The sequence below is a fragment of the Meleagris gallopavo genome, chromosome 4 (assembly GCF_000146605.3).
Source record: "Meleagris gallopavo isolate NT-WF06-2002-E0010 breed Aviagen turkey brand Nicholas breeding stock chromosome 4, Turkey_5.1, whole genome shotgun sequence".
NCBI classification, from domain to species: Eukaryota; Metazoa; Chordata; class Aves; order Galliformes; family Phasianidae; genus Meleagris; species Meleagris gallopavo.
In genome coordinates, this window is record NC_015014.2 from 55,654,888 (window position 1) to 55,681,024 (window position 26,137).

Below are 26,137 nucleotides of genomic sequence, written 5' to 3' on the forward strand. Positions count from 1 at the left end.
GGTCTGAGTTTTTACTTCAGTCCCGTTGTTTCTTGTCCTCCCATGATGTGCAGCAACAAAGAGCCAAGCTCCACATCCTTGCAGGTAACTGAGGCCCAAGCCCAGCTCCCCTTCACAAGGGGAGCTCTCCAGCCCCAACCAGTCTGAGGGCCTCCCCCAAACTCAGTCTGGTTTGTCAACGCCTTTGTTAGAACACACACCAGTGAAACCACATCCACAGCTGAGATCCACTGACTGAGGCTTCAGAGAAACCTGATCTTTCAGTACAGCATTCCTGAAGAGATTCCAGGGATGGGACCTGCATATGTGGCAAGGCAGGACAAGAAAAAAAGGCAAAACTGAAGATCTTCAATTTATTCAGAAAAGCATTCACAGAAGCCTTTAAACGTTTTTATTGTTCGTGTTTTTTTTTTTTCCCCTAGAAACTCATTTTAAGCAAAATAACAAAGGGATTACCAGCAGTTGTTGATAGTGTATGAGTGGCAGAAGCGTGAACCACTCATCTTCAGAGAGAATGCATGCTTTACGTGAAATATATACACAGACATATATTTAAAAAGACAGTAGTATTTAAAGTGTGGGGGAAGCTTTGACTGACAAGCACCTGGAAAAATCTAAAAGGGTGTACCCTTTGAACTGCGTTCAGGTAGCATTCAAGGCCACATCTTTGATTGCAAGTGGTTGCATGCACGCAAACTCACCGGGGAGCATCGTTTGATAGAACTATTAAAGAAAGAACTCAGAACTTCAAAATTCAGTTTGAAATGATGAATAAAAAATAATTCATAGCTACATAAGCCTCTGAATAGCAAATATCACAGCACAAAAATGCATTGTGGCATGTTGTGGTTTGAAAGATTTCCAACAAAAACTGAAAGGGATGAAAAGGAACATAGTCCTGTCTCTTCTGCATGCAAACTTGAAAACAGCATAGTAGCTGAAGCATCGTGCTTTGAGAATGCTACTTTTCACTTGTTTAGTCCGTAAGCCATTTCAGAGAAATACCAAAGATGATAGCAACATATGAATCTATTTCAAACAAATTCACTGGAAAGTTGCATTGACACATGCACACTGAACAGTCAACGTAAGTTTCAACTGACTGCCCTGGAAATTAATTTGTAACGCAGAAGGATACGATTGATGGAGTGTTTCCAAACCAAACCCCTAACATTTCCAGAATTAAATGTGCTCAGCCAACAGTGAATATTTGGCAGACTTTAAAGTTAATTTTCTATTGTCTCTGTAAAACTTTTGACTATTCCTAAGTATGTCATTAGAAAAACCTCTGTGATCTTCAGGGTTATAGAAATCACTTTTGTCTGCCACTTTAAACAGACAGTATACAGAAGCTTATATTTTTTGCCCTTTCTGTACCTTACCTAATTGGATACTTATTAGATACTACTTTAGCACATTACTTTAAACATATTAGCAATTTTATATAACAAGGCCAAGGTCACAGAATCACAGAATGGTTTGGGTTGGAAAGGACCTTGAAGCCCACTCAGTTCTATGCCCCACCCACAAGTTGCCCAGGGCCCCATCCAGCCTGGTCTTAACACTGCCAGGGAGGGAAGTGCTCCTCCTTTCCTGCCCCCCGTAGGTCAGTAGCAGGCTTCCAGTCTTTGATTTGTAGAGTTAATTATGGCTTTGCCCTTTTGATGTCATTTAAAATAAAGCAGACATTTATCTCCAAGAAGCAGAATTCCCAATTAACACAAACCATAAAGGCCTCCTGAGAGACAGCAGATGTGCAGGCTAAGAAGGAAGACAGTAGGTGTGTTAACAGTACAGCCAGAAGCGCTGCCATCACGCAACCACTGCAGGTCACGTGTTCTCTCTGAATAATATTGAATACTAACATTATATTTAACAGGTCTGAAAATTTATATTTGTAAGTAAAAAAAAAAAAACACCTTTTTTCTTCAGGTAATATTTTAAAGTGTTTTTATTACATCAATGATGTACTTCATAAGGGGAAGTTAATCAAAAGTTCCTAGAAAAATACGGAGCTATAAATGATCCAATCCTGAAAAAAATTAAATGACACTAACAACAAGAGAAACCTTAATTTTTCAAGCCTGCTGTTAATAAGTAGCATTAGCAGGGGACATTTCCTCTCAGTTTGTCTTTATTCATCAGCTTCCGCACGCAAAAGGGTTGAAAGATTCATTCTTGTTTTTTCAAGTGCTGCAGTTTTTGCTCGTCTCGAAGGCCTTGAACTTGGCACTGGGACTGATTCTGGCATTTCATCATCACTGAAATATAAAGTATTTTAAAATTAAGACCCAAAGGATTAAATAGATTAAAGGGTTTGTTAATAGAAAACTTGAAATCACCGTACAGTAAATCCTTAACCAAAAAACCTCAAGTATAGAAAGTATATAATTAGTAACAAGAATTTATGAGTGTTTTCCAGGTGATACAGCAGCATCAGGAAAGATAATGGTAACGATTGATCATCCTCAATCAGGGGGTTACTTGCTTGAAAAAGAATGAACGCAACTGATAATTATAGAGATAATTCAATGTTTCTATCCTACAAGATTGGAAGGGAAGAAACACACTTTAGATGTTTTTTAAAGTGTTGGAAGATAGGAAACAGAAATAGAAGCCAGAAATGTGGAGGGGAAAAAAAACATTGAAAACTCAGAATCCTCCACAGAAATGGTATTAAAGCAAAAAGCAGAAGTGGTCAGAAGAAAAGAAATGCAATCAAAAATGGAACTTCTGACAGACAGAATGTATATTAATTCTACACACAAAATATCTAAAAAAATTTAATGGCTCTGAGGAATAATAGCATTTGAAATACAGTCCTACAGCAGTAGGTTTGAAAACTTCCAAAGTATCAGCAGAAAAATACTTTTCTTAAACATTTACTTCTGCATTAGGTTTGGGGAAAGAAAAATATTCCTTTCTAGGAAGGAATTAATTTTATTTCTAGAACTGACATCATGTTCTTGAAGGCAGAGAGAAGAAGTATTTACCTTTCACTACCAGATCTCACAGCTGTGCCAGTTTTCCTTCTGCTCACAGATCTTGTTCCCACTGCTGCTTTTCTTTGCCCTAAGTATAAGCAAAAACCCCTTCACATCACGTTATTCCCTTTGTTAAGCCAGATTTGCATCTTCCAATTACTGATCAATGATGTATTAAAATGCATATAGCATGCAGTCACAACACTGAGTGGAATGTTTTATTTAGACAAAACATTAACAACTAAAAACCCACAGACAACTTCTCACAGTCACCTGGACGTTACTGTAAATGACTGCGACCATCTTGAAACCTTGCAGGCAGAGAAGTTCTTTGGTTTTTGGTTGCTTTTGTTGTTTTGTTGCTTTGATTGGAAAAGGTTAATAGCAGAAAAGTTTTGTGGAAAACAGTCATTTTCATCTTTTAATATGTTTTTTAAAAGCGTATTATGAAGACTGCATTGTTTATATGAAAAAAAGAGGTTCAAAAGTTAATTTTTGAGTTAGCCATTATAATAGCCAGAAAAATCCAGTGCATACCTCTGCCAGTTTTGTTTCTCGTGGATTTCAGTTTTGCAGTTTCTTTACTTTTCACTTCAGTAACTGGAGTATGAAGAACATCCTCAGTATTTTCTGTTAACAGAATAGTACATCAGAAGTCAGGTAGTCAACTTTCAGTTTACTGTAAATATCAGTACATAAAAAGATTCATACAGTTTTAAATCCATTTTCCTTAAACTATAAGTTTCCTATAACTATGAATTAGATAATAAGGCCAGAAAGAAGTTTAAAATGTCACTCAGCTGTAACATTGCCCCATCATAGCTATAAAATACTCCCTCAGTCATGCATAAACTACTCCTGAGAACTGTTTGCCCCCCATCCCTAAAATTACTGATGACTTCAGGAAATCCCTTTCTTCAGCAATTTATGCCATTGCTGAAAGTTTTTTTCTTAAGGTCAAGTTTGCATCTCCTTTGCAGGAATTGAAGGACAAAAAGTAACTAATTTTGCTCTCATCCATCATTTCTATATTTGAAGACGACCTCTTGACTTTTAATGATCCAATCATATTTTGAAAAAAAAAAACAATGCTTTTTTCTCCTAGAGTTTGCTTAAAATTCTCAAAATTCCTCTTTTGAGAGAGATTCATCCCAAAATACTATTTGCTATTAGCATAACATTTTATAAATAGACAGACGAAGCTGCTTTAGAGTTCCAGCTTCCCATCCAATAAATAAGCATAGGAGATAATAACACAGAAGATACTTGATGCTTTCAGAAGCAGATTCAAGTCTTGAAGTAATCTACCAGTATATAAACAACATTTATTTTAAAATTAAGATTTTTTTTAAGTGGTGTTCTGCTTAAAATAGCTGTGTGTCAGTCTTTGTGGAGGAAGCCAAGGAAGTCTAAGCATATTTCATCCGATTCCTTTTCAACTGAAACATATTCGATTTCCTGAGCTACCAGCACAACATACACCGCTAAGATGTGCACAACTGCATAAGCTATGCTGACTGTGGAAAGTTTTCCAGCCTCTTCCACTATAAGCTCAAATAGCAATAAAAACAAACCTGGTTCCAACATACAAACTGGTAATAAGAGACCAATGTAAACAATTCAGTGCATTGACTGTACATAGCTATAATACAGTCTGCCAGAAGTGCACCGTTACTCCGCTGGAGTCTTAGTGAATTGCATTCTACAGATGTAAAGAGTTACATGTCACTTTTTGTAAGACAGCACAAGGTTTAGCTGGCAGAGAATGCCAAGCAGCTTAAGAAAACATCAGAAATTAATATTGTCTTTCTTAAAAAGAAAGAACTATAGAGCAGACCCTCAAACTCAAAATACAGCACTGCTTACATGAAAATAATAATAAGATAAAAACTGTTCTGAGTTATTTCAACAGTATGCATATTTACTCTTCTGCTTTTTTCCCCCAACAGTAGATTTGCTTAGTAGGGGAATAACTAAGACTTCTCTTCATACAAATCCTTGCACGCCTACTATCTTACACTTCTGAATTACCTTCTTCATTTTGAATAGTATTTGCAGATAATGTCTTGCCATTTTCCTGTGTGTTTGCAGAGACTCCCCTTTCCTCCGTGCCTCCAGACTGATCTCTGCTCACATTTGTACTTTTGGTCAAGTTCTTCTTGATCCTCTCAATAGCTCTTTGACACAATTTATCTTTCACTTTCTGGGAAGAGACACTAAACATTAACAGCTACTTAATTTTACGACTATTTATTTTATTAAGAATACCAACTACAAGGATTAGTAAGATTTACTGTTAAGAATGACAAAAAGCATCACATAAAGCTGATTATTCTGGTTGAAAGGAGAAAGACTTTCTCCATCAACACCGCAACCCCAAAAAACTTATTTTTAAAGAGGCAATCTGAGAAAATAATAAAGTTACAGGACCTTTCACAAGGTGAGATGGAACATTGCTACTTCGTGATGATATCCCTGTAGGGGAGCAGGACTCTTCAACATTTCACATAGCTTTGTCTTTCTCTGTCAGATTTTTGTAAATGCCTCTTTAACCAATTTTTGGGAAATCCATTTTTAACAAAAAATTTCACTCAGGTTATCATATTAAGCAACAGGCACTTCATTTTTAAGCACATCAGAATATTAGACTGCTATTGGCATTAGAAAGAGCCATGTTATTTATATCTACCTCTAGAATCTCATCAAGCAAAAGCAGAAGAGTCTCTGTGGAAGAACTACTGATTTCCAACAAACTTAACGCTCTCGCATAAATACGAACATCAGGCACAGTTGGGTCCATCAGGATCTCATTGCAGATTTTCAGTGCTAAATTATCATGCACTGTTAAGTCCTGTGAAAGAAAGAAATCAGATACACGGAATTTCTCTGAAAATTATTTACAAATTACAACTACATCATTCTAATTTAGACAGCTAATAATTAATTTCACATAGCAAATATCTATTTTTTTAACTGCAGAATTTTGGGTACATTACTAACTCATTTTTAAAGCTGCTTTTCCCAGTATGAATCAGTAAGGATGGTGCAAATTTCTTTTAGTATTACTGAAGTGTAAGAGTGGAAGAGAAATATTTAATAGCCTGAACAGTCACTTGTTTAATCAGTGCTCTGAATCTAGGAATCCCTGACAAACAACTAGCAGTAACTGAAGGGGTCGGTTCTTCATCTCTAGGTACAAGTAATGCTTGCTTCCAGTTTAACCCACTGCATACCTGATACTCTTGAGACTTCTTGGCCTGAGGTCTCAGTCCACTCGGTCTGGTCAGATCCACCAACAGCTCGGAAACATTACTGATATCTATTTCAGCCAAGGGTGAAGTTGCAGGAGCATTTAACAGTGTTTGCAGAGTTGGAAGATAGGCTTCCTCAAAGCATTCCTGGTTGGATCTGTTTCAGTTGAATCAAGCATTAGTAGTGTAATGAGACAGAATTAAATCTTTTCTTCTACCATTAAAGTTTTCAATTTCATATATTTCAGCTGTCAGAGGAGAGGCCAATCTTACTAGAGACAGGCAGCAGGATCGAGACCACAAAACCTGCCTCATAGAACCAACTCCTTTAAAGCTTTAGCTCACTGGGGCCTTTTCCAAGGAAATGTTATGTAACACTCCCTACTTCTGTACCTAACCACTTACCACAGAAAGCCTAACTGATATATACAGACAGATTCTCTCATCAAGGGACAGAAACACACTTTCCTATATCTTCATTTTTCTTCTGCTCATTCCTCCTTTCTGCTAGTAATTCTCTTTGGGCATACATCTCATTGTGCCTGGCAAAAAAAAGTAGGTGATTAACAGCATTTTGAAAGAAATATTTGTGTTTTCTTGAACTCAGAAGAGTTCAGGACTCCTGCCAAGCAAACCTACAACCCGCACAGTTGCACAGGGTTTTGTGGCAAGTTGTCTGAAAGTGTAGTTCCACAACACGGATCAAAACAATTTAAGAGGTACAGTGCCAAATCATACAAAGTACTGGTCAGGGAAACAAAGCCTTTTTGATTTGTTTGGTGTTTTTGTTTATTTGCTTTTTTAATCTCAGATACTTGATCACCTTCTATTCGAACCCAATTAACTCGGGAACAAAACCAATAAGGTAAATAACTTAAAAACATTAGATTGTTTGCTTCTGGATCATTGACTCAAATGAACTAACCAGAAGACTTTTTGTGCACTATAAGTGGGGCAAGAATGTACAGAAGCAAGAACTCTCCCACTTAACGACTTGTATTTTAAATTGGGTGAAACAACTGACATATCCAGATTATTTCCTACAAGTTAGAAAAACAACATTTAAGATATATAGTAGTACATACATACAAGTGACAAGTGACAACTTTGCAGACTGCTCTGAATCAGCTGTCACACAGGGTAATAAGTGTCTGTCCACTACCAAAAGATCTGTTGTGCCTTTAGTTTGTCATACACTCCAGTTAATAAAACCAACAAAAATATCTTGTTTCTCTGATACCTACTGTGAGCTGTTCATTCTATTTTGAACCTTTCCTGATAGCATCTATTAAAGTCACGTTCCAAAGTAGTGCTCAAGAATATAAAGGACATCTTTTAAATTATTTTTTTAATTCAATATACAGAAAAACACTTTCAAAAAGTCATAGGAAAGAAAAAAAAAAATAGGTCAGAGAGGAGGGAATTTACGGAAAGTTTTCAGAATGGTCATAGATTGAGTCTGCACACATTCAAAAGTAATATCCATAGAAGATTAAAGTAAACAGATCTAACAAGTATTTATGCCATTCTGAAAAGGGTTGCCTAAAGCTGCTTGATCAATATACCTTATCACATAATATCTAATATGAAGCCATACCTATTTGCATAAGCATATAAAGGGAAGAAAACTCCCAGACAATGTCTAAGTTGAGTGTCCTCTTCAGTCACAGGATTATACCACAATAAAACAAGACGCGAAAGAAGTTTGGCACTTGTCAGCCTCCCAGAAAACATCAGTTTGGCTATGCCTTCTGCAGCTTCTGTTCTGAGTTCTGAAAACTGAAGAGAGTTGATCATAGAGACAAAACACCAATCACAGTGATTTTCACTTATACTTTATTGTATAGTCTATAGTTTACATCTAGTTTTGAAAATCAGTTCTCTACATTTCAATATCTGCACCTGCAGAAAATGCATAACTGGCTCAGAAGTCACACTTATTTGTATCAGTGGCACTTATTTTCTAGGGCGACTAAGTATTTTAACATGAGACTACTCAATACACATCCTGTAAATTTCAAATGCAACCTAGCAGAAGAGTAAGCCTTCTACAGAAATTTTAGAAGGAAAACAAGGCAATATTTATATTTCTTACCTCACTGTCTAAGAAACCATAAAGAAGCTGCAGGAAGCTGTGAATTGTAGCACTCTCTTCTTTCTTCTCTGTTGTTTCGCCTTCTTCCTCACAACTTCCATTTCCAACATGCACGTCTTCACTTTGAGGCTCACTGTCTCTTCTAGCTTTGAATGGCTCAATCCCAAACAGCATCAACTGATCAAAGACTGCCTTTAAAGCACTGAGCTTTATCTTTATATTGTCTATTTGTAAAACCTAGGTTAAATAAAGAAAACACATACATAACGTTATAGCAGACCAGCACTGGTTAATATTAGAATAATACAAGTGGATATTAGTTTTTTTCTTTAGTAAGATTATCCCAGGATCCATACATGAAGTTTCATATGAAGTTTCCAAGTAAAACAAACTTCAGACAGAAGGTGGGCTATGAGTTGAAGCTTAAGCAACTTGAAATTATAATATTCTGAGAAATAATCCACCAAATTTTCTATGCAATCTCCATTAAAAAAAATCCAGTTTCACTCACGGTATGCATGTATGAGACATAATCTTACCTTTCAACCTCTAAACATCTAACAAACAAAAGCTTTTTATCTGTACTAAGTCCATAGTGCTAGGCACTACAGAAAAAACACGTAAGACAATCCTTGCTCTGAAAGACCACGTAGCTTAATTAAAATAAACATGCAAAATATGTCAAAGAACTGAGAGAAAAGTTCATGAAGGTCCATAGTTTACTATGTGTATTATGCTTCAAATTAACATTCAAATCAAAAAAAGATACAGTGGGTTAGCCTCGAGAGTGAGCCTTCACCAGTTTAGCCCAATACTACATCTGACAGCAGCCTACAGAAAGAATATGGGTTTTAATTGCCCATAGGCATCAGAAATATCTACATGAAAATACATTCTCCTGAACTTCAGGGAGTCAGGAATTGCTGGTACTTAATTCTGGTGCTCGAGTATAATACATTGTGGTTTTACTTATTGACACATGACCACCTGTATGGGAACTGCTGAATCACAGCCTGAACCTCTGATTGATCACCTGAGGCAAGCAATGAGTCAGCCATGGGAGCACAGTGAAGGCAATTCTCTTGTACTGCCAGAAGGGGTGGAGCCTCGCTGCACCTCTCCTAGACGCATTTAAGAGCTGTCTGCCAGTAGGGAAGGATCTCTTCTGGAGATCTCTCCCCTCTGGAGTTTTGCAGTGAGCCCAGGATGTGGATAAGCATTCTATCTATTCTCTTTTTGTTATTATAACCTGCTTAGCCAAACTCTCTTGTTTATTTCATAATTATAACATCTTATATTCATTGACTATACACCACCACTCCATCTTCCAATACAAGTTTTACCTGCAACAACAATGCAAGATGCTGTCGAGCAAATTCTTTGCTCTGAAGGGCACAGCAACCCAAGCACAGAACTGCCATGTTTCTCACAGCTGGATGGACATTGGTTACGCCAGGAAGTATCTGGGAAAAACAATATACAGCTTGTCATTGAAATATGCAAGTCAAAAATAGAGAATTGACTGCATTGTTCAACATTTTCTTACTCTGAAACTAGAAATAAGTGTGATACAAGACCAGAAAGTGGTAACTACTCCATTTATCTAGCAGATAAGCAGAATCAATTTTTGAGTACATAAAGTAATGATAGAATCACCAGTATTTTGCCTTGTATTTGTTTTAATAGACCTTTGTTTTTCAACAGAATAGTTGACCACTATTGAAATAGAAAACAAACCTGCACAGTTCTTCACAGAAATACATTAACATTCTCACAAAGAAATGGTACATAGTTCTAAATTGTAAAATACTGACAACTTTCTTTACCTGGAATAGCTTTTAAGAAGTCACTATAAGAATCCACATGAAAGAAAAGCCAGGTTGCACACAGGACGCATGATATCAATCTATATCTTTGTGTTCAATGAAGAACGAAAGTTTAAAAAATAACAAGATAGCCCTAGTACATGAAAACCCAGCAAGAAAAACAATATAAAAGCAGGATATTGAAGATAGAGAAGTGGAATAAGCAACAAACATGGAAATTAAAGAACTAACTAAAAAAAAAAATTATGGATGGACACATCAAAACTAATTATTTCTTAGAACACTATCATACATCTGAAAGAAATCAGGTGTGGTTCCACAATATTGAAGCTACTCTAAATTGGTGTTAGAATTCAAACTGGAAAGAAAATTGCCAAAATGCCCATACTGAATCAGATCTTCTAGATCATTGCTATTAGCAGTAAAGATCAAAATCAAATTCCTGTTGAGTGTTACATAAGCAGGCTAGGTAGATACCTCCCATGAATTATTGTCAGCATCCCAGCAATTTGTAGCTGAGACAATCTAGAAATGTGAGACTGTTCCTAGCTACCTAATTGTTCCATAATATTTCTTTTTCATGAACTTATTCAGTTTTCCTTAAGTTTTATGCACGTTCTCAGCATGCACATATCCTTTGACCAGGAATTCCATAGATTATGTATTAGAAGAACCAACTCATTCCATTTGTTTTAAGCTTGGTGATTGCCAGCTTTACCTTATGATTATACAATCCTTACTCACATTCTCCATGATACCCATGACTTCTGACCTCTCTCAGACCCTGTTTAAGTTCTCTCTCTTCCAGGTAAAAAAAGTTCACTCATTTAGCCATTCTTCATACAGAAGCTGTTCCATACTTTTCCTTTCTGCTCTTCTCTTGATCACTTCCAGTTCAAATATAACCATTCTAGATAGTTAGGATAAAAACTGCACAATAGTATTTAGTTGGGAGCGTACCATGTGTTCACACAGTAGCATACTATGGGTTTTTTCTCCATTTTTTCCCCCCTTTGTTATCTGCAGAGGAGACTTAAAATATTTTGAAGCAGCACACTCAGTTACAGGGAGAGTCTGTTTCTTTTAGTAACTCCTTGCTGCATTCAGTTCTGGTGTAGATTCTGAGCTCACATCTGGGCTGCACTTGCATGTTTTGGAACGGCTCAAAAGCACTAGTCACAGTACAGAAAATATAGCAAAATGATTCTGAAACAATCACAAACCATCCTGCCTGTGAAGTAAAACATCTATTTTTATTATAATTACAACAGTGTTTATTGCTACATACCAGAGATTCTATTATTTCATTAATGGTTGGATCAATTCCTTTAGAAAGGGCCATCATCTTGAGAAGCTCGTGACATATCAATAGACACTTCAACAGTGTTTCAGGATCATCCTTCAGGGTGAGTAAGGAAAAAAAAATTCTGTTACTAACAATGGTGGCTGTGATAGTGAGAATAGGCACAGTAAGTGAAGTCATTTCATACCCAAGCAAACATTTCTTACCCACTACAGATTTGATATGCGAGTGAGTTAATAAACAATGAAAAGTGATTCAGTTTCATGTTTTCAGTTAAGAGTAAATACAGCATAACTAAGCTCCTTTTCAAATTCTTCAGTTATTTAAGAACAAAAGAGCAGTTTATTGCAATCCATTTTGAATAACCTCCAAAACAATTAGCATTCGTAAATACAGAAAAGGGAAAAACTGAAACCTTCTCCACACGCATTTCTTTAATTTCACACTGCTCTGCTTCTTTTATCAGATCATTTTTTGTGTGTTCCAACTCAGTTATTTTCTCTTTTAATACTGATGCTTTATTAAAATCCTGCAGAGTAATGCACTCTTCCAAAGCTGCTTTTGCTTCAAAAAGTTTCACTTTTATTTCAGCCAACTGAAATGTAAAGCAGAAAGAATATAATTATTATCATTCTACAGCATTATAACCTATATGGTATTAGCCAACAATGCACTACTGACATCAGTTATGAATATACAACTATACAAAACTCTTACTTGATGGACAAGGATTATTTTTTTCCAGTTAGCTAAAACTAGCTTACCTTAATCTGTTGCTTTCTTATTTCAGCAGCATCAACAGGCTGGTCAACAGAAACAATTGGCTCACGAACCTCTGAGACAATTTCTGCAATCTGTTGTTACAAACAAAATATTGATTTCAGCTTAGATATCAAATACAAGCATTAGTTTAACTTATCCAAATCTAAAATACCATCTTTCTGAAACTTCTACGCAGCTTTCCTTAACCAATACCACTGCACTAAGTCCTCAAGGAGGATTTACTTAACAATGAGTAGCCTAATCATGAAAGTCTAGTCTTATCTGCAGTTAGCTAGTTAAGCAAGAAAACAGAAAACTGCATATCCTCAAGTAAGTTGAACAGTTTCTATGACAGTTCACAGGCACTGTCTTCTCTAGGTTTGAACACATGCTTTAGAAGGACAGATTGGTAACAACAGCAAGACTTTTCACCTGTTACTGCCACAGTCAAAATACACTAATGCTGTCATTTCCAGCTCTGTAAACTACATATGTAATACAGTGAGCCACATAAGTAATTTAATTCCAAGCCAAATACTTGCGTGGAACTGGAAGCAGAATTAGTCTGAGGGTTGGTTAAGGGAGTTCATTAAGGACAGGTCTGTTATGTTAATAAGAAATTAGATGAAATAAAGAAAACTAAAGACCATTGAGACAGGAATGGTTTCAATTTGATTTATCAGATTTCCACAGTTAACTTCTTCTTAACCTCTACCCAAACAGCAGAATATGCTGAATCAGTGCATTTCACTGGTATATTAATGAATCAGACATTTTCTGTTAGTGTTGTACTACTGTAGTGCCAGGGTTACTACGGGTATTCCAAAATGGTCATGTAACAAACGTATATCCCAGCTTTACCTACTGGGCTGAGACTTTCCAGAACTGCTCTCTGTCCGTAAAGTCCAGAAATTACTTAAATTATTTCAGCAAAACCAAGAGTTTTTCATTAGACAATTTGAAATAATCATTCCTCATATAGGAATATTCCTCATTCTCTGGGCAGCCTCATCTAATGGCTGGCGACCCTGCGCATAGCGGGGGGGGAGGGGTGAAACTAGATGACCATTGTGGCTCTTTTCAATTCAGGCCATTCTATGATACTATATAGGGACTTTACTATAAAAAGAAGATTTTTCTTATAAACGTTTGAGGTCTTTTCTCAGCAGAAAGGAGGGAAAAGCAATCTGCAATCCGGAATTGTAAAGTATCCTCATTTTCTCATTTGAACGTTCTACTTAAAACCGTTTGGATCTAATAAGACAAACAATTTAGAAACAGGCAGCTGAAGAGCAGTAGTTTCCTAATTTGAGCGTTACATTTACAAAATCAGCAATATGCTCTGAAAACAGAGCTCTTCATATAAGCACAAAATGCAGCCATGTTAAGGGGAAAAAAAAGGCAGAGGTGCGTAGCACAGAAGAACATAAATACTTCTCCAAACCAAAAACATCTTAATTCCTGACATTTCTGTTGCAATGGTTTCTAAACACTGTTTGTCCTACAGGGAAAGCAGAACCCAGAAAACAGTAAGTCTCTGGAATTACTTACAATTTGAATCCTTCTGGCATCATCCTTAATGATCCTGAGTAATCTTTCCACAAGTGGAGGTACAAGAGCTGTTGAAGTCGCAGGCAGAATAAGAATCTTTTTTAAAAGAACTAACAGATGCTTTCTGCATTAAGGATGGAAAAAAAAAAAAACCCACAATTTGCATTGTTAAGCGTTAAATTATTTTACCCACATTAAGTTAATGTGATGAATACATTACAGGATAAGCTTCTCTGTAACTATTTTGTTCCTTAGTAGTTTATCTTCTCCTTATTTTACCCCATTTCTCTTGATTAGAATATACTGTTTTTATTTTTTTAATCAGTTTTGTCTATCGCTTAAAAGTCATTCCAGCAAAAAATATCCTGAAAGCCTGCCATTGCTTATTAGGCTCTGATGGGATGAAAATGACAACCTGATAGTACTACCACAACTGTCCTTTTTCAGGAAATGCCCATAATGGTATAAGCTTTTAAATTTATTCTTACTACTTCACAGGAAAATGTTGCTCAAACTATAGGAGGATTGTTTGAACAACTCAGTTAACACATTCCAATTCAGTCTGAAATCTAAACTATCTCTACCTTTTTAGGCTGTAGCAAATTGGGCTTAAAACTCAAGATACTCACAGGCTACCCACTACAAATCATTTGTGAAGAAATCACCCACTTATCTCCTTAATTTTTGGTATATTGGGTTCCAAATGAACAGTATTGTAACTTCATAATCAAGAAAGTATAAAAACAACAAAATTTGCTCTCCACAACGTTGTATATGCATGAAACTTTTTTCTACAAAGCAAGCAGGCAGCATTTCACACACTCTTGGGTACAATTCCATTACAGAGATGGTGTTGGTTTTTTGTTTTTTTTTTTGTTTTTTTGCCATTTAGCAGAGATTCACATTTCATGTTTGATCAGATCATTTTCCCAGCAGAGGCCTTATGCCTATGCACAGACAAGTGCCATCCGCTCAATAACAGATTTTCTATCCAGGTTTACCTTCCTCCCTCTTCACTGGTGTCCATGCAGTCTATAATAAGAATCAGTTGCTGGCCTATAAATTCTTTTGTCATCAGGTTTTCAAAACAAGCGAAGTCTTCTCTTTGTTCTTCTCCAAGAACTGGCATATTTTGTATGTAACTGAATCCAAATAGAACAGATCATGATTCAGAATCATGGTTGCAATGAAAAAAAAAAAACACACATAAACAAAGCAACAACAGCAACACAAAAACACTTCCCTGTCATGTATAAACAAGCAGTTACCTTGCCTACAAAGCCTAATTTTTTTTTAATGTTCTCCTTTTCATAGATGAATATTTCCAATAATGCTTATAGATAAATAATACCAATAATGTACAGTTTGAGAATACTTCATCCACTAAAAACAAACTCCCTGTTTGAGAATGCAAAAAATGAAATACCTAAATAAAACATACAATCCTGTATTTGTTCTTAAGGGTCAGCGACTTGCAGTTTCTCTTGTCTTAAGTGATGCTGTCATAGCACACATACATCAAAGATTTCACTAGACTCACAAATCTTAACTGAACCAACCAATGGGACTTCTCACCAACGAGGAGCTTTATAGCTGATACTACAATCAAGTATCAGCACCTACCTAATTAATTTTATTCAGCCTCTTCCTTAAGGGGAGGATTACTGAAGGCCTACTGAGTAAGATTGGATGGAACTTTTTAATTTTTTTCTGAGAAAAAAATGTTGTATGAACTGTTAAACCAGTTATGAATTCATAAAGTTACGCTCACTAGCCTGGACCCATATTTCTATATTAAGTGTTTATGATTCTTCACTTCTGTTCATGAAACACATTAGCACACAGAACACTGGAAAGTAGCAATGATTTGTAAGGCATTTTTCCTCTCAGAGGGTGGTGACACACTGCAGCAAGTTGCCCAAGGAGGTTGTGGATGCCCCATCCCTGCAGGCATTCAAGGCCAGGCTGGATGTGCTCTGGGCAGCCTGGTCTGCTGGTTGGTGACCCTGCTCATAGCAGGGGGTTGAAACTCGATGATTGTTGTGGTCTTTTTCAACTCAGGCCATTCTATGATTCTATGACTAATACTAGTATGCTACTCCACCAAAGAGAAAAAAAGAACATGCATATGTTTAATTGGAAGTATCTCTAAAAATACTTTCTTCAGCAGATCTGATTTATCTGTATTTTAGTAATCTTCACTACACAGTTTACAAGTGCAATACGTCAATTAAGATTTCCTAGCATTCTTCACGCTCACAGAATTTGGACAGAATATTCATTAATGTGAAGACTGAAAGCTTTTCTCTCTCTCACCAAGAAAAATAAAAATTCCTTTTCTTCACTTAGGTAGAAGATTGACTTAACAAAACATTCCCTGTTTCTCCTTTGTTAAATTGGCCTATAACTGGCTCCCATGGCAGTTCTATCACTAGCTGAGAACATTAGGTTTTGTGAAGTGTGCCCTTGTGACCAGGGAGAAAGACAGGGACAGCAGCCAAATTTTACTTCATTTTCACAAGTTACTATAATGAAAAACGTGCCAGTTTCTGCAGGCTCTTTACTAAACAGCAACCTGGGTACTAACAGACAGCCAAAAGAAGAGCTGCATGTTACAGAACAATCATTCTTGTAGTTTTAAAGACACAATTATACACAACTCATCTTCAAGTCCATCTTGCTCATAATCAATGAGTAATGTGAAAACAACATTTTGAAATATTCTATTAACTTTTTAGTTTTTTTGTTTTAAAAAAGATTGAAAATAATTCTTTATTCTAAAAAAGAAAAAAGTACTGTTCAAACAGATCTTTGGCTTTGAAAGAAATCTGAATAGCTGAAGCACAGAAATACGATCTACCTTTTCAAAAATAATTATTTCGGTGGAAGACAAAAAATGTATTTTAAATGCAATGTACCTTAATAAGTAATCTGCATACATGGCTGGTTCTGGCAACATCTGTTCCAGCAAGTCTTCACCTTCTTCACCTTTTGACTTTAGATGTTCACAAAGACATCTCCAGTGCAACACATTCTCAGCTGTTAAGTTTTCCAACGGAATCAGTTTTCTTAACAACAACAAATAAACAGAAATAAAGAGAAGAAAATATACAAAACAAACGTACAGAAAAAGATTTTCTAAGAAGAAAAATCCTGTGAAAGATATTCTCCACAGCTGTACTTACAGAATGACAAAAATAACTTTTTATAAATAAGGACATGGAGTTGCAGGAGCTTCTCACTACACTGAGCTCTTCAGAATTTTACACCAAGACATTTGTGTTCGGTGTTTTATACGAAAGCTTTGTATTTGCAGAAAAGAATCTGCTCAGCCTTTCAGATCTCCAAAAGTAATCACCCACGCTAAACTTGCACTCTATGAAACATTGCCATGACTACAACTGGGGAAGACTGAACTCCACTAATCTGTAGAAATATAATTGTATTATTTTTCAGCTTCTGTTCATAAACTAGTTGTTCTGTTCTTGACTGCAGCATTTCACATAATGTTCTACAACTTTTTGCTCCCCCCAAACAAAACCAAAACACACCCAAACCCTAATAACATGTAAATGAAACCACAAGGTGTAATCAGAAGTGTCACGAAAGAAAAGCCAAGTGCTTTGCATAAATCAAATAACCTCCTTACAAGTTGAATCATTTCACTTGCTTCGCAAGGTGCCATTAGTCCAACAGATCCACTTCTTCAAAACATTACTTACAATTCTCAGTTAACCCAATCTTTCAGAAAGGAGCCTTTGTTTTGTGTAGGATCAAAGTCAGATCAATAAGTCTATAAGTATTTTTCCTTTGAACTTTAGAAACTGGCACATTTCCAAAAGCTGTGAGAATGTTATTTCCCCCTTATCGTGCTTTTAAAATCCGAACAGGCCTGCACCTGTAGCTTTGAAGTACAACATATCATCTGCTGGTTTCAAAGCACAGGTCACAAGCTGCTACTAGAACGCAAAACATTTCGTAAGACGGGATTACACTTTTTTTTCCTCCAAAACACAGAATAACCTTGTTTCCATTTTGTAATCAGTCACTACTTGTCATTTAAGTTTATCACGTGAGATGAGACTTAGATAATCATTCCACTCCAGTTTCTTTGATTAACTCAAAACATTCCTTGCCACATGTTTTTGCCTCCCTTAGGGATTTCCTATAGTTTCTATTTTTTCCCTTCCTCCTTTCATTTTATTGTTATGAAATTTAATATTATATTTATATCACATTCTCTTCACAGTAGCTTAGAACTCAAGCGAACGAATTCTACCAAAAATTAATGCAGGAAAAGAAGCCTAAGCTCCATCAAGCTTCCCTTAACAACTAAAACAGACTGAAACAAAGGCTAAAAAACAAGCTGACAGACTGCCTAAACAGTACAGGAGTAATTGAAACTCAAATTGTGCTGCCCCCAAGCCAGCAAAAGGGATTGAGGGAAGCCAAGGCAAAGAGAAAAAACAAAAACAAAAAAAGAAGAAAAAAAAATCAATAATGAGGGGAAAGAAGAGACAAAAGGCAATATCCAGAATCTGAAAAGATGATACAGAATCTGTGATACTGATTCTTTTAATCAGTTATCACAGATTAAAATAAGAGATTGCAGTTTTGCAGGTGTAAACTAAAGCACAGCCTTTACCGTGAGCTGTAGAGACAGCACAGGGAAATGAAAGAAATTAAGAATTAAGTCCAATTACTCATAGCAGAGCTTGCTTTATTGATGGGTTTACTTCCCCCCCCCCCCCCCCGTCGATTTTCATAATTATTTTCAGTAACCAAACACATCAGAAATACAAACAAACAAAATGTAACCAAAACACTTAAGAATACAAACACCAGGGATACATCGCAGCTTACATGAAAATATCAGTCTTCTCATAAGCAACGGAAAAGAAAGCTGATCTCCATACCTGTTGTCAAGGTACTTGCAGTTCTGAATACAGTCGTTAAGTGGGGACAATGAAAACACAGCATTCAGTACTGGGACGGCCACTTCTGGGCAGTTTTCTACATCCAGTCGATGAAGCAATTCTAAAACATTCCCTTCAGTAAATTGTAACCAAGCTTGAAGCAATTTCTTCTTCATTACTTCCTTAACAGCATCTAATAATACATAAATTGAAACAGTTGATAAAGTTAGAGCACGTCAAAAAAAACAAGTTTTCAACATACACTCACAAATCACTGTTACATAAAGTTATTATACAGTTGAACTTGGGCTTTTTTTTTTTTTTTTGTAAAGCAGCACAACTTTCAAGGTAAACAAGAACTACTTATGGAAAACTAGCACTTGTATGAGGGAACATCCTTTTTCCTCTATAAGGAATAAAGACTCTTTAACCAAAACCAGCTACACCTACAATCAACATGTCACCCCAGAAAATACATTAGTCATGACCTCTTTTATTAAAGCCATGGAACATTCTAGGGAAGTATGTCTGTACAGTTGCTCTCTTTCAGAGATTTATAATTGGCCATTGCTGAGGCAGGGGACCGATGCAGACTTTTATTCTGATTTGCCACACAGAATTCTTGCAGTAATTCAATTATCCAACTGTGTGTTTCAAAATCCAAAGTAAATCCCTCCAGTACCTCCTCCCCATTGAGGCAAATAATTTCAGGATCAGCAGAGTAAGCTTTATCAAGAAGGTATTTATGGAAACATCGAGTATACATCTAGATTTAAGCAAGGAAGAAAGGTTAACAGTCTGGTGGAAGGAAAAGGATAACTACAGTGACTGAAGTATGCTCTTAGGATGCGTTAGAAAACAATAGCCAATATAAGGGAAACAGTGACAACATTCACCTTCCTATTCTATATAGCCTTCCTATTCTATATAAGACATGATAATAAAAGACAGCATTCCCTGAATTCTAAAAACGCTGAAGATGTTAAAAAAAATAAACAAAATAAATAAACAAAAAACCCACAACCCACTAAATTTAGGTTGTAAGAACATCTCCAAGAAGTGAAAGGCATAAACCATCAGAACGTAGCAGTGTGAAAGAAAGCAAGTGGAGAACTGACAGCTAAGTGGTAAGCGCACCCTGCAAAGTAGAATTAGGCAAAATCTGGATCACGTCTCCTAGATCTGGTTTAATTATAAACCTTGCCTCTGAAGCCAATAAGAAAGACACTCCAGTCTAGCAACCTTTAATGAACAAGTACCTCTTTGTTAGCTTGGGAGTATGTTCACACGAGCAAATTCAATAAAGATACCCATATTCAAGGTTGCAGTTTGCAAAACAGATCAAAATGAGAGAATACTAGTGGATGTCTATATAAATGCAGACTTCATGGAACATAAACCTCTTTTGCCTAGCAAAAAGCATATAACATCAATGAAGCTGCATACCCTGGCAGATATACATAGCTTAAAAAAAAAAAAAAAAACACCAAAACACAGAACAAGTTTTCAGTAGTTGGGATGAAGAATCATCCTAAGGAATAGAGACACCAGCAGAGGAAGCATCTTCCCTGCACAAGTGAAGAAGGTAGCTCTGTGCCAAACACTTCAAGGTCACCAAAATATAAGCCACATAGGAAGTCTATACCTTCTCAGTAAGGAAATGAAGCTAATCCTTGTTCCTGACAGATGAAGGACCATAGGGAAAAAAAGAAAAAAAAAAAGCCAGTAAAGGTAGCTTTCTCCTCTGGTTTGCAACGTTTACTAAAACAGAAATGCTTTCATCCAAAGACAAGAGAGCTATCAGTTGATATTAAGTACTATTCTTTTTTGGTAGGGAGGAAAAGTGAACAAGAATTGCCTGATTATGTCAAACTGCACACACTAGTATACTGATAAGAAAAAAAACAGCAGTCCAGAACGTATTTTTTCCAGTGCTAGAATTCAAAAACAGAACTTGAGAAATTTCACTAAGTTAGTATACAGTAATTGAGAGTAGGTGGGAAAAACACTAAAACTTATCATGCAGAAAAATGATTTCTCTGCGAGTGCAATTCAATACAGCATAAGAGAGCTCAGCTGATTCTCACTTCTGCTTTGATCAAGAATACACTCATTCAGTCCCCAGCTCAGAACACATTCATGCGTGATGCACTTTGAAGAGCTTCTGTTACCAGTTAGCAATGTACTTCTTTTGCTCTCTGAAGGCACACAGCCACATCGGTCACAATTCACACAGCTCACAGGCAGTACATTACTACAGAAAACACTCAGAGTAACACCTAACAAGGCTTAAAACACAGGCTTCCCAAAGTATGTGAATAACACAGCTACACTTAAGCTGGCAGTTTTTATGGTGGAATTCCATGTCATTGCTATTGTTGGAAAGAAAAGTCACGTTCTGTGTAGGCAAACCTCTCGCAGATGCACATGGCCTTGTGATGTTTTGACGACAGCAGCGCACAGAAATACTGGCATGTTCTGAACACGGCTCTTCATGAAAATACATGTGATACAGCACAGAATATTTCAAAAACAATAAAGCTACTTCACAGTGAAATGAATGAGTCGATCAAAAATGCATTAAGTAATATTCATGCCAGGTAAACGACAAACAAAAATTTCTCGCAGGACATACATGGGAAACATTTTAAAACAATTTTCAGCCTGATGCTAAATTCTTTGATAAATGCAACAGTCATAAAGATATTTGGAATAAAGCATCTTTTTTTCAAAAATACATGTAATTAAATAACTACATTTCTCCTACTTCTGTGTTTAATTACGTTATTTTTGAGGGTTTTTTTGTTATTTTTTTCCTAGCTTTAATTTCAATGGCGTTCATTCTTATTTTAGAGCTCTATGGCTTTCCTGTTTTTTGAAAATGCAATCCTTTTCTGGTTTATCCACTAGATGATGACTGGAAGAACAGAAGCAGTAATCAGAATTTCTTGTGCTTAAACATTTCCAAACATCTCCCTTCGAGCTCCTAATTATTGTCATCACGGCTTCCACATCAGTAATCTCCACTACATTAGAAGGTATTCTCTCAAATACTGGTATTAAGATATTTTTAAAAAAATGATCACTTACCAGATCTGTCATTAAGTCCCTGTTGCAGCAGTTTTACTCTCTGTGCGATTGACAGAGCTCTCAGGTGAACTTTTTCTGCCAAAACCTTAAGAAAAAGGAAGATATTAAAAAAAATTTCTACACGTTTTAACAAGTGAATTTGTGAGCTGTGAATCCAAGCTCTCAGTTTTATCCAATCCACAGAATCTTTAAGTCAGTAAAAGCCTATAATACCTGTATCATCAGCATTCTATCTACTAGTAAGCAGATTCCTGTTCATGGAAGAAAATGAAGCTTAATCTAAGTTATGCAAGAAGAGAATATGGTTGTGTGTGTGTGGCTGTGTGTTACATTTTGTTTGAAGATCTTGTTCTGTCATTTTTAAGGCACTTGAACAAGAAACCTACATGGTAGCAGCCTTCTTTCCTCCTACCTCTACGTAGAAAAACAAACAGCAATTGATACTTCACAAAAATCGAATATGAAAACTATGCATAATTTTACACTAGTATGGCTGTGATCCTAATAGTAGTTAAATTATCTGTAGTATGAAACCGAAGAAAAATTGCTTCACTAACCTCACAAAACGGGCAGAGAAGATTACAGACTGTATAAACAACCTTGAAGAATTGAATTATATTAGAAATGCGATTTCTATCAGGCAAGTTCTTGCATACTTGAAAACGCCCCACCAAAGTTCTGGTAAGTGAAAAACCTTACAGTTTAACCAATGAGATATGATAGAAGATTTAAAGCATTTTCTTAAGCCACTGTTTGAAATTAATTATAAATGGTGCACTTTACCTCATATGCTAGCTTTCTGACAGCTTCCTTCACATCCATAGTACGCCCTACAATTTTTGGCAAAGTCCTTGCTGATGGAGCAATACACGACAGCACAGCACGCCTCACTTCTGAATTTGAATCATTTTCAAGCAACATGTTGTAAACTGAAAGTAAAATAATCAGGAGCCTTTGTAAGAGTGTAAGGCATTCACGTTATTGAAAAAAAAAGGACAATATTCAAGAAGATGAGCAGGCATTATTGGAACCTCTCCCCTTTTGCACAATGCTAATATAAACATAGGGATCAGGTTAGGGTCACAGCCCCAAGATTTTAAGGCAGCTCTACATAGAACTAAAGTCAAATGCAAGAATAGTATTTGTTATTACTAGGATCTTCAGTTAATAAAACTCCTACTATAGATCCTACCTATAAAATAACCACTTTGTCATTAAGTGGACAAAAAAGTATCCAAACGTTGGTGTCTTGGACCTCTATTCACTGGAAATGCATCCTTACCATCTTTGAGGAGAATCCTCAGTTTTACCTAACAACTGAAGATTGACAACTGCATTAAGCCTACCAAAATATATTAATAAATATTATCATTCTCATGTAATTGTTATATCCTTGCCTCTTTTTCAAAGTTAAAAGCAACAACATAAGATTTGATCAGAGAATACTCGATTTGCCCTTTCTGATCTGTGACTACCTTGATTCACAATGAAATTTTTGTTCCTAAATAAGAAACATAAACAAACTTTCAGAAAACAATTTCAAAAAAGGCATCTTAACAAGAACTAAGCTAATAATACCCTATAATAATTTTACAAACATATAGTCCATCTACTATTGCCTCTTGAGGCAAGAGGTCTAATAAAAGAGTAATGTCTAATAAAAAAAGCATACCATCCAAAATGAAGTTCACAAGTTGGCACAAAACAGCATAAGGAAAACTGGGCTCCAGTGGTACTAATCTCTTATATGGAACTGATTGCCCCATCCCTGGAGGCATTCAAGGCCAGGCTGGATGTGGCCTGGGCAGCCTGGTCTAGTGGTTGGTGACCCTGCACATAGATGATCATTGTAGTCCTTTTCAACCCAGGCCATTCTACGATGCTATGATTTATGAGCAAGATGAGATTTGCCAAGGAAAAAAGAAGGGCTCAAAACACATATAGGTCAACAATGCCAGTAACCAGGTGTATCGTTGATACAGAAGGCAGATGCCATTTTGGACAAAATCAGTCATTGTATTACCATTTCTACTCTTCTGAACGTTTTTGCACGAATTTAACTCAGTTGCACAAAAGCAGCCTAAGAGGGTCTGAACAGAGCAAGCATGTATCCTTCCTCCATCCCAGTTTGCAACACTATCTTTCTCACCATCCCACAACTGCACTGAGTTCACACAACAGTCCGAGTCTAGAGTGATCAGTCATTTAATTCCCAGTGGATCTCTCATTCAACAAGTTCTGTTTTTTCCCCCCAAACGTACACCACCCCCACCCATACAAGCTCCAGTGACAACGAGGCCCACCACTGTTGTAACAATTGCACGAAGAACACCCTCTAAGAAGGCATTACTAGAAGCTTCAAAAAAATGTTTCAAAGCAAACTAACATAACTCAACAAACCTTTTACACAAAAGAAAATAAGTACTACTTACTATTAACAACAGGACAATTTTCATCCTTAGGATCTTGAAGCCTTGACAGGGCCAAGACAGCTTGAATTCTCACATTTGAAAACTTATCTTTAAGTCTAATCAGCATAGCTTCATTGATTTTATCAAATAATTCGTCATCAATCTGAGCATTCTCTGGCATGTTTCTCAAAATCTTATTAACAAGCTGGCATGTTCGAAACCTAACTGCATGGCTATTTGCATCGTGAGACTGCAGGGAAGTGGAGCGGGGTGGGAAGAGAGAGGAAAAAAAAGTATTTTTTCTTATTTTCATTGTAATATTATCAATATGCATATATAAGTAGTTAACACTCCATACAGAAGATAAAATATGCACTTTCATATCGCAAAAGCTCTTCCTATTCTTAAGTAAGATTAAAAACTCACAGAATTGAAAAATATTTATAGCTCATCATTTATATCAGCAGCACACTGTACACAATTAGCATTGCCCTCAGAAAGTAAGAAAACTACACCACTAATCAGAAGACAACCACATGAGCTAGCTTCCTTCTGTCCCCATAAAACATTAAAGGAGAAAGAAAATAGGGATGATGGCTAGCTAGTGCTCTTGGCATTACTGATAACTTTTCATACCAAAACATTAATTTAAAAGAATTTAATTTTATTTGTGATCTCACACTATCAGAATTGACAGTCTTCTTTCTATACATAAACTCCTGGAACAAGCTGGCATTTGCATTATTAATTCCTATCGTGTGTGAAAAGCATTTTATTATTTTTACTTGTCAATGAAGCAGTATAAATTAATATCACACATACAAATGCACCCACAGTGAAACATTTAATGACATGCTTGATAGTCAAATAAGAAAACAATTTATATTTTCCTCACAGACCTAACTTTTAAAATCTGTTTTGCTGTGGGTTTTTGTGGTTGTCATAATCATAAAAAAAATCACAAAATCATTAAGGCTGGAAAAGTCCTCTGTGATCATCTACTCCAACCATCCATCTACCACCAACACCACCCACCGATGACTGCCCATTCATTTGTTCTGTGTGTTTTTTGTTGACATTGTTTTGGTTTTAGTTTTTCAAATCATAAAGCACTATCCTTGCCTTGCTCTCACTTTTAAGCTTCCAGATTGTAGATAATGCAAGAAAGTTTTCCCCATTGTGTACAAACAGAATCACAGAATGGTTTGCGTTGGAAGGGACCTTAATGCCTATTCCCATCCCCTGCCGTGGGCAGGGCTGCCACCCAGCAGCTCAGGCTGCCTAGGGCCACCCAACCCAACCTTAATACCTCCAAGGACAAGGCGTACACAGCTTCTCTGGGCAGCCTGTGCCAGTAAATAAAGTTTCCACTTTGCACGTTAAAGATTTAATAGCAAGTATTACTGTACCTCAAGCAGAAAGTTAAACACATAATTCAGAAGCAGATTGTCTTCTTCTCCTTCCTCGCTACCCTCCTCTTTCTCCGTTTGATAAAACGAAGTCACGAACTTAGCCACAAAATCGACCAGTTGCTCCACGGCTGGCTCCCGCTTGTAGATGATCATGACATACTTCAGGAAATGAACGAACTTCTCATGAAAGTCTTCCTTATCTTTTAACTGAAAGAAGCACCAGACCACAGTAATTGATAACCTTTCAGAAGCAGTCCTACAGTTTTCCCCTCAGACGCTCGGGGCGGTACCTGGCTGTAGGTGCTCTTCAAAGCCACAACGAGCTTCGCGGGGTTCTGGTGAGGTTTCTGGGCCAGCTGGAACGCCTCTTGGATCTGCAGCGGTTTCTTCGCCGGACACATGGCTGCGAGCAGGGCGCTCACACAGCCGCCACAACCGCCGCTCTTCCCACACGGAGCCCCGCGGAGCGCAGCGCAGGCGGAACGCAGCCAGGCCTCCCTGCAACGGCCGCCAGCTTCAAAAACGGCGCGAGCGCT

The 26,137-nt window shown here is 36.7% G+C and overlaps 1 protein-coding gene across 1 annotated transcript; it reads right to left on the reverse strand.

Annotated features, from left to right (window-relative positions):
- Window positions 1–1,933: 1,933 nt before the first annotated feature.
- NCAPG (non-SMC condensin I complex subunit G) lies at window positions 1,934–26,101 on the reverse strand. Its single transcript, XM_010710358.3, has 21 exons — window positions 25,892–26,101; window positions 25,599–25,808; window positions 24,211–24,439; window positions 22,562–22,707; window positions 21,779–21,863; window positions 18,689–18,881; window positions 16,691–16,840; window positions 14,774–14,914; window positions 13,773–13,896; window positions 12,224–12,313; window positions 11,875–12,054; window positions 11,445–11,555; window positions 9,674–9,793; window positions 8,331–8,567; window positions 7,833–8,014; window positions 6,218–6,392; window positions 5,674–5,835; window positions 5,016–5,187; window positions 3,522–3,614; window positions 2,994–3,072; window positions 1,934–2,261 (listed from the first exon to the last, which is right to left on the reverse strand). The coding sequence occupies exons 1-21, from the start codon at window positions 26,000–26,002 to the stop codon at window positions 2,135–2,137; spliced, it is 3,117 nt and encodes a 1,038-aa protein (XP_010708660.1). The 5' UTR covers window positions 26,003–26,101; the 3' UTR covers window positions 1,934–2,134.
- Between the last annotated feature and the right edge of the window lie 36 nt (window positions 26,102–26,137).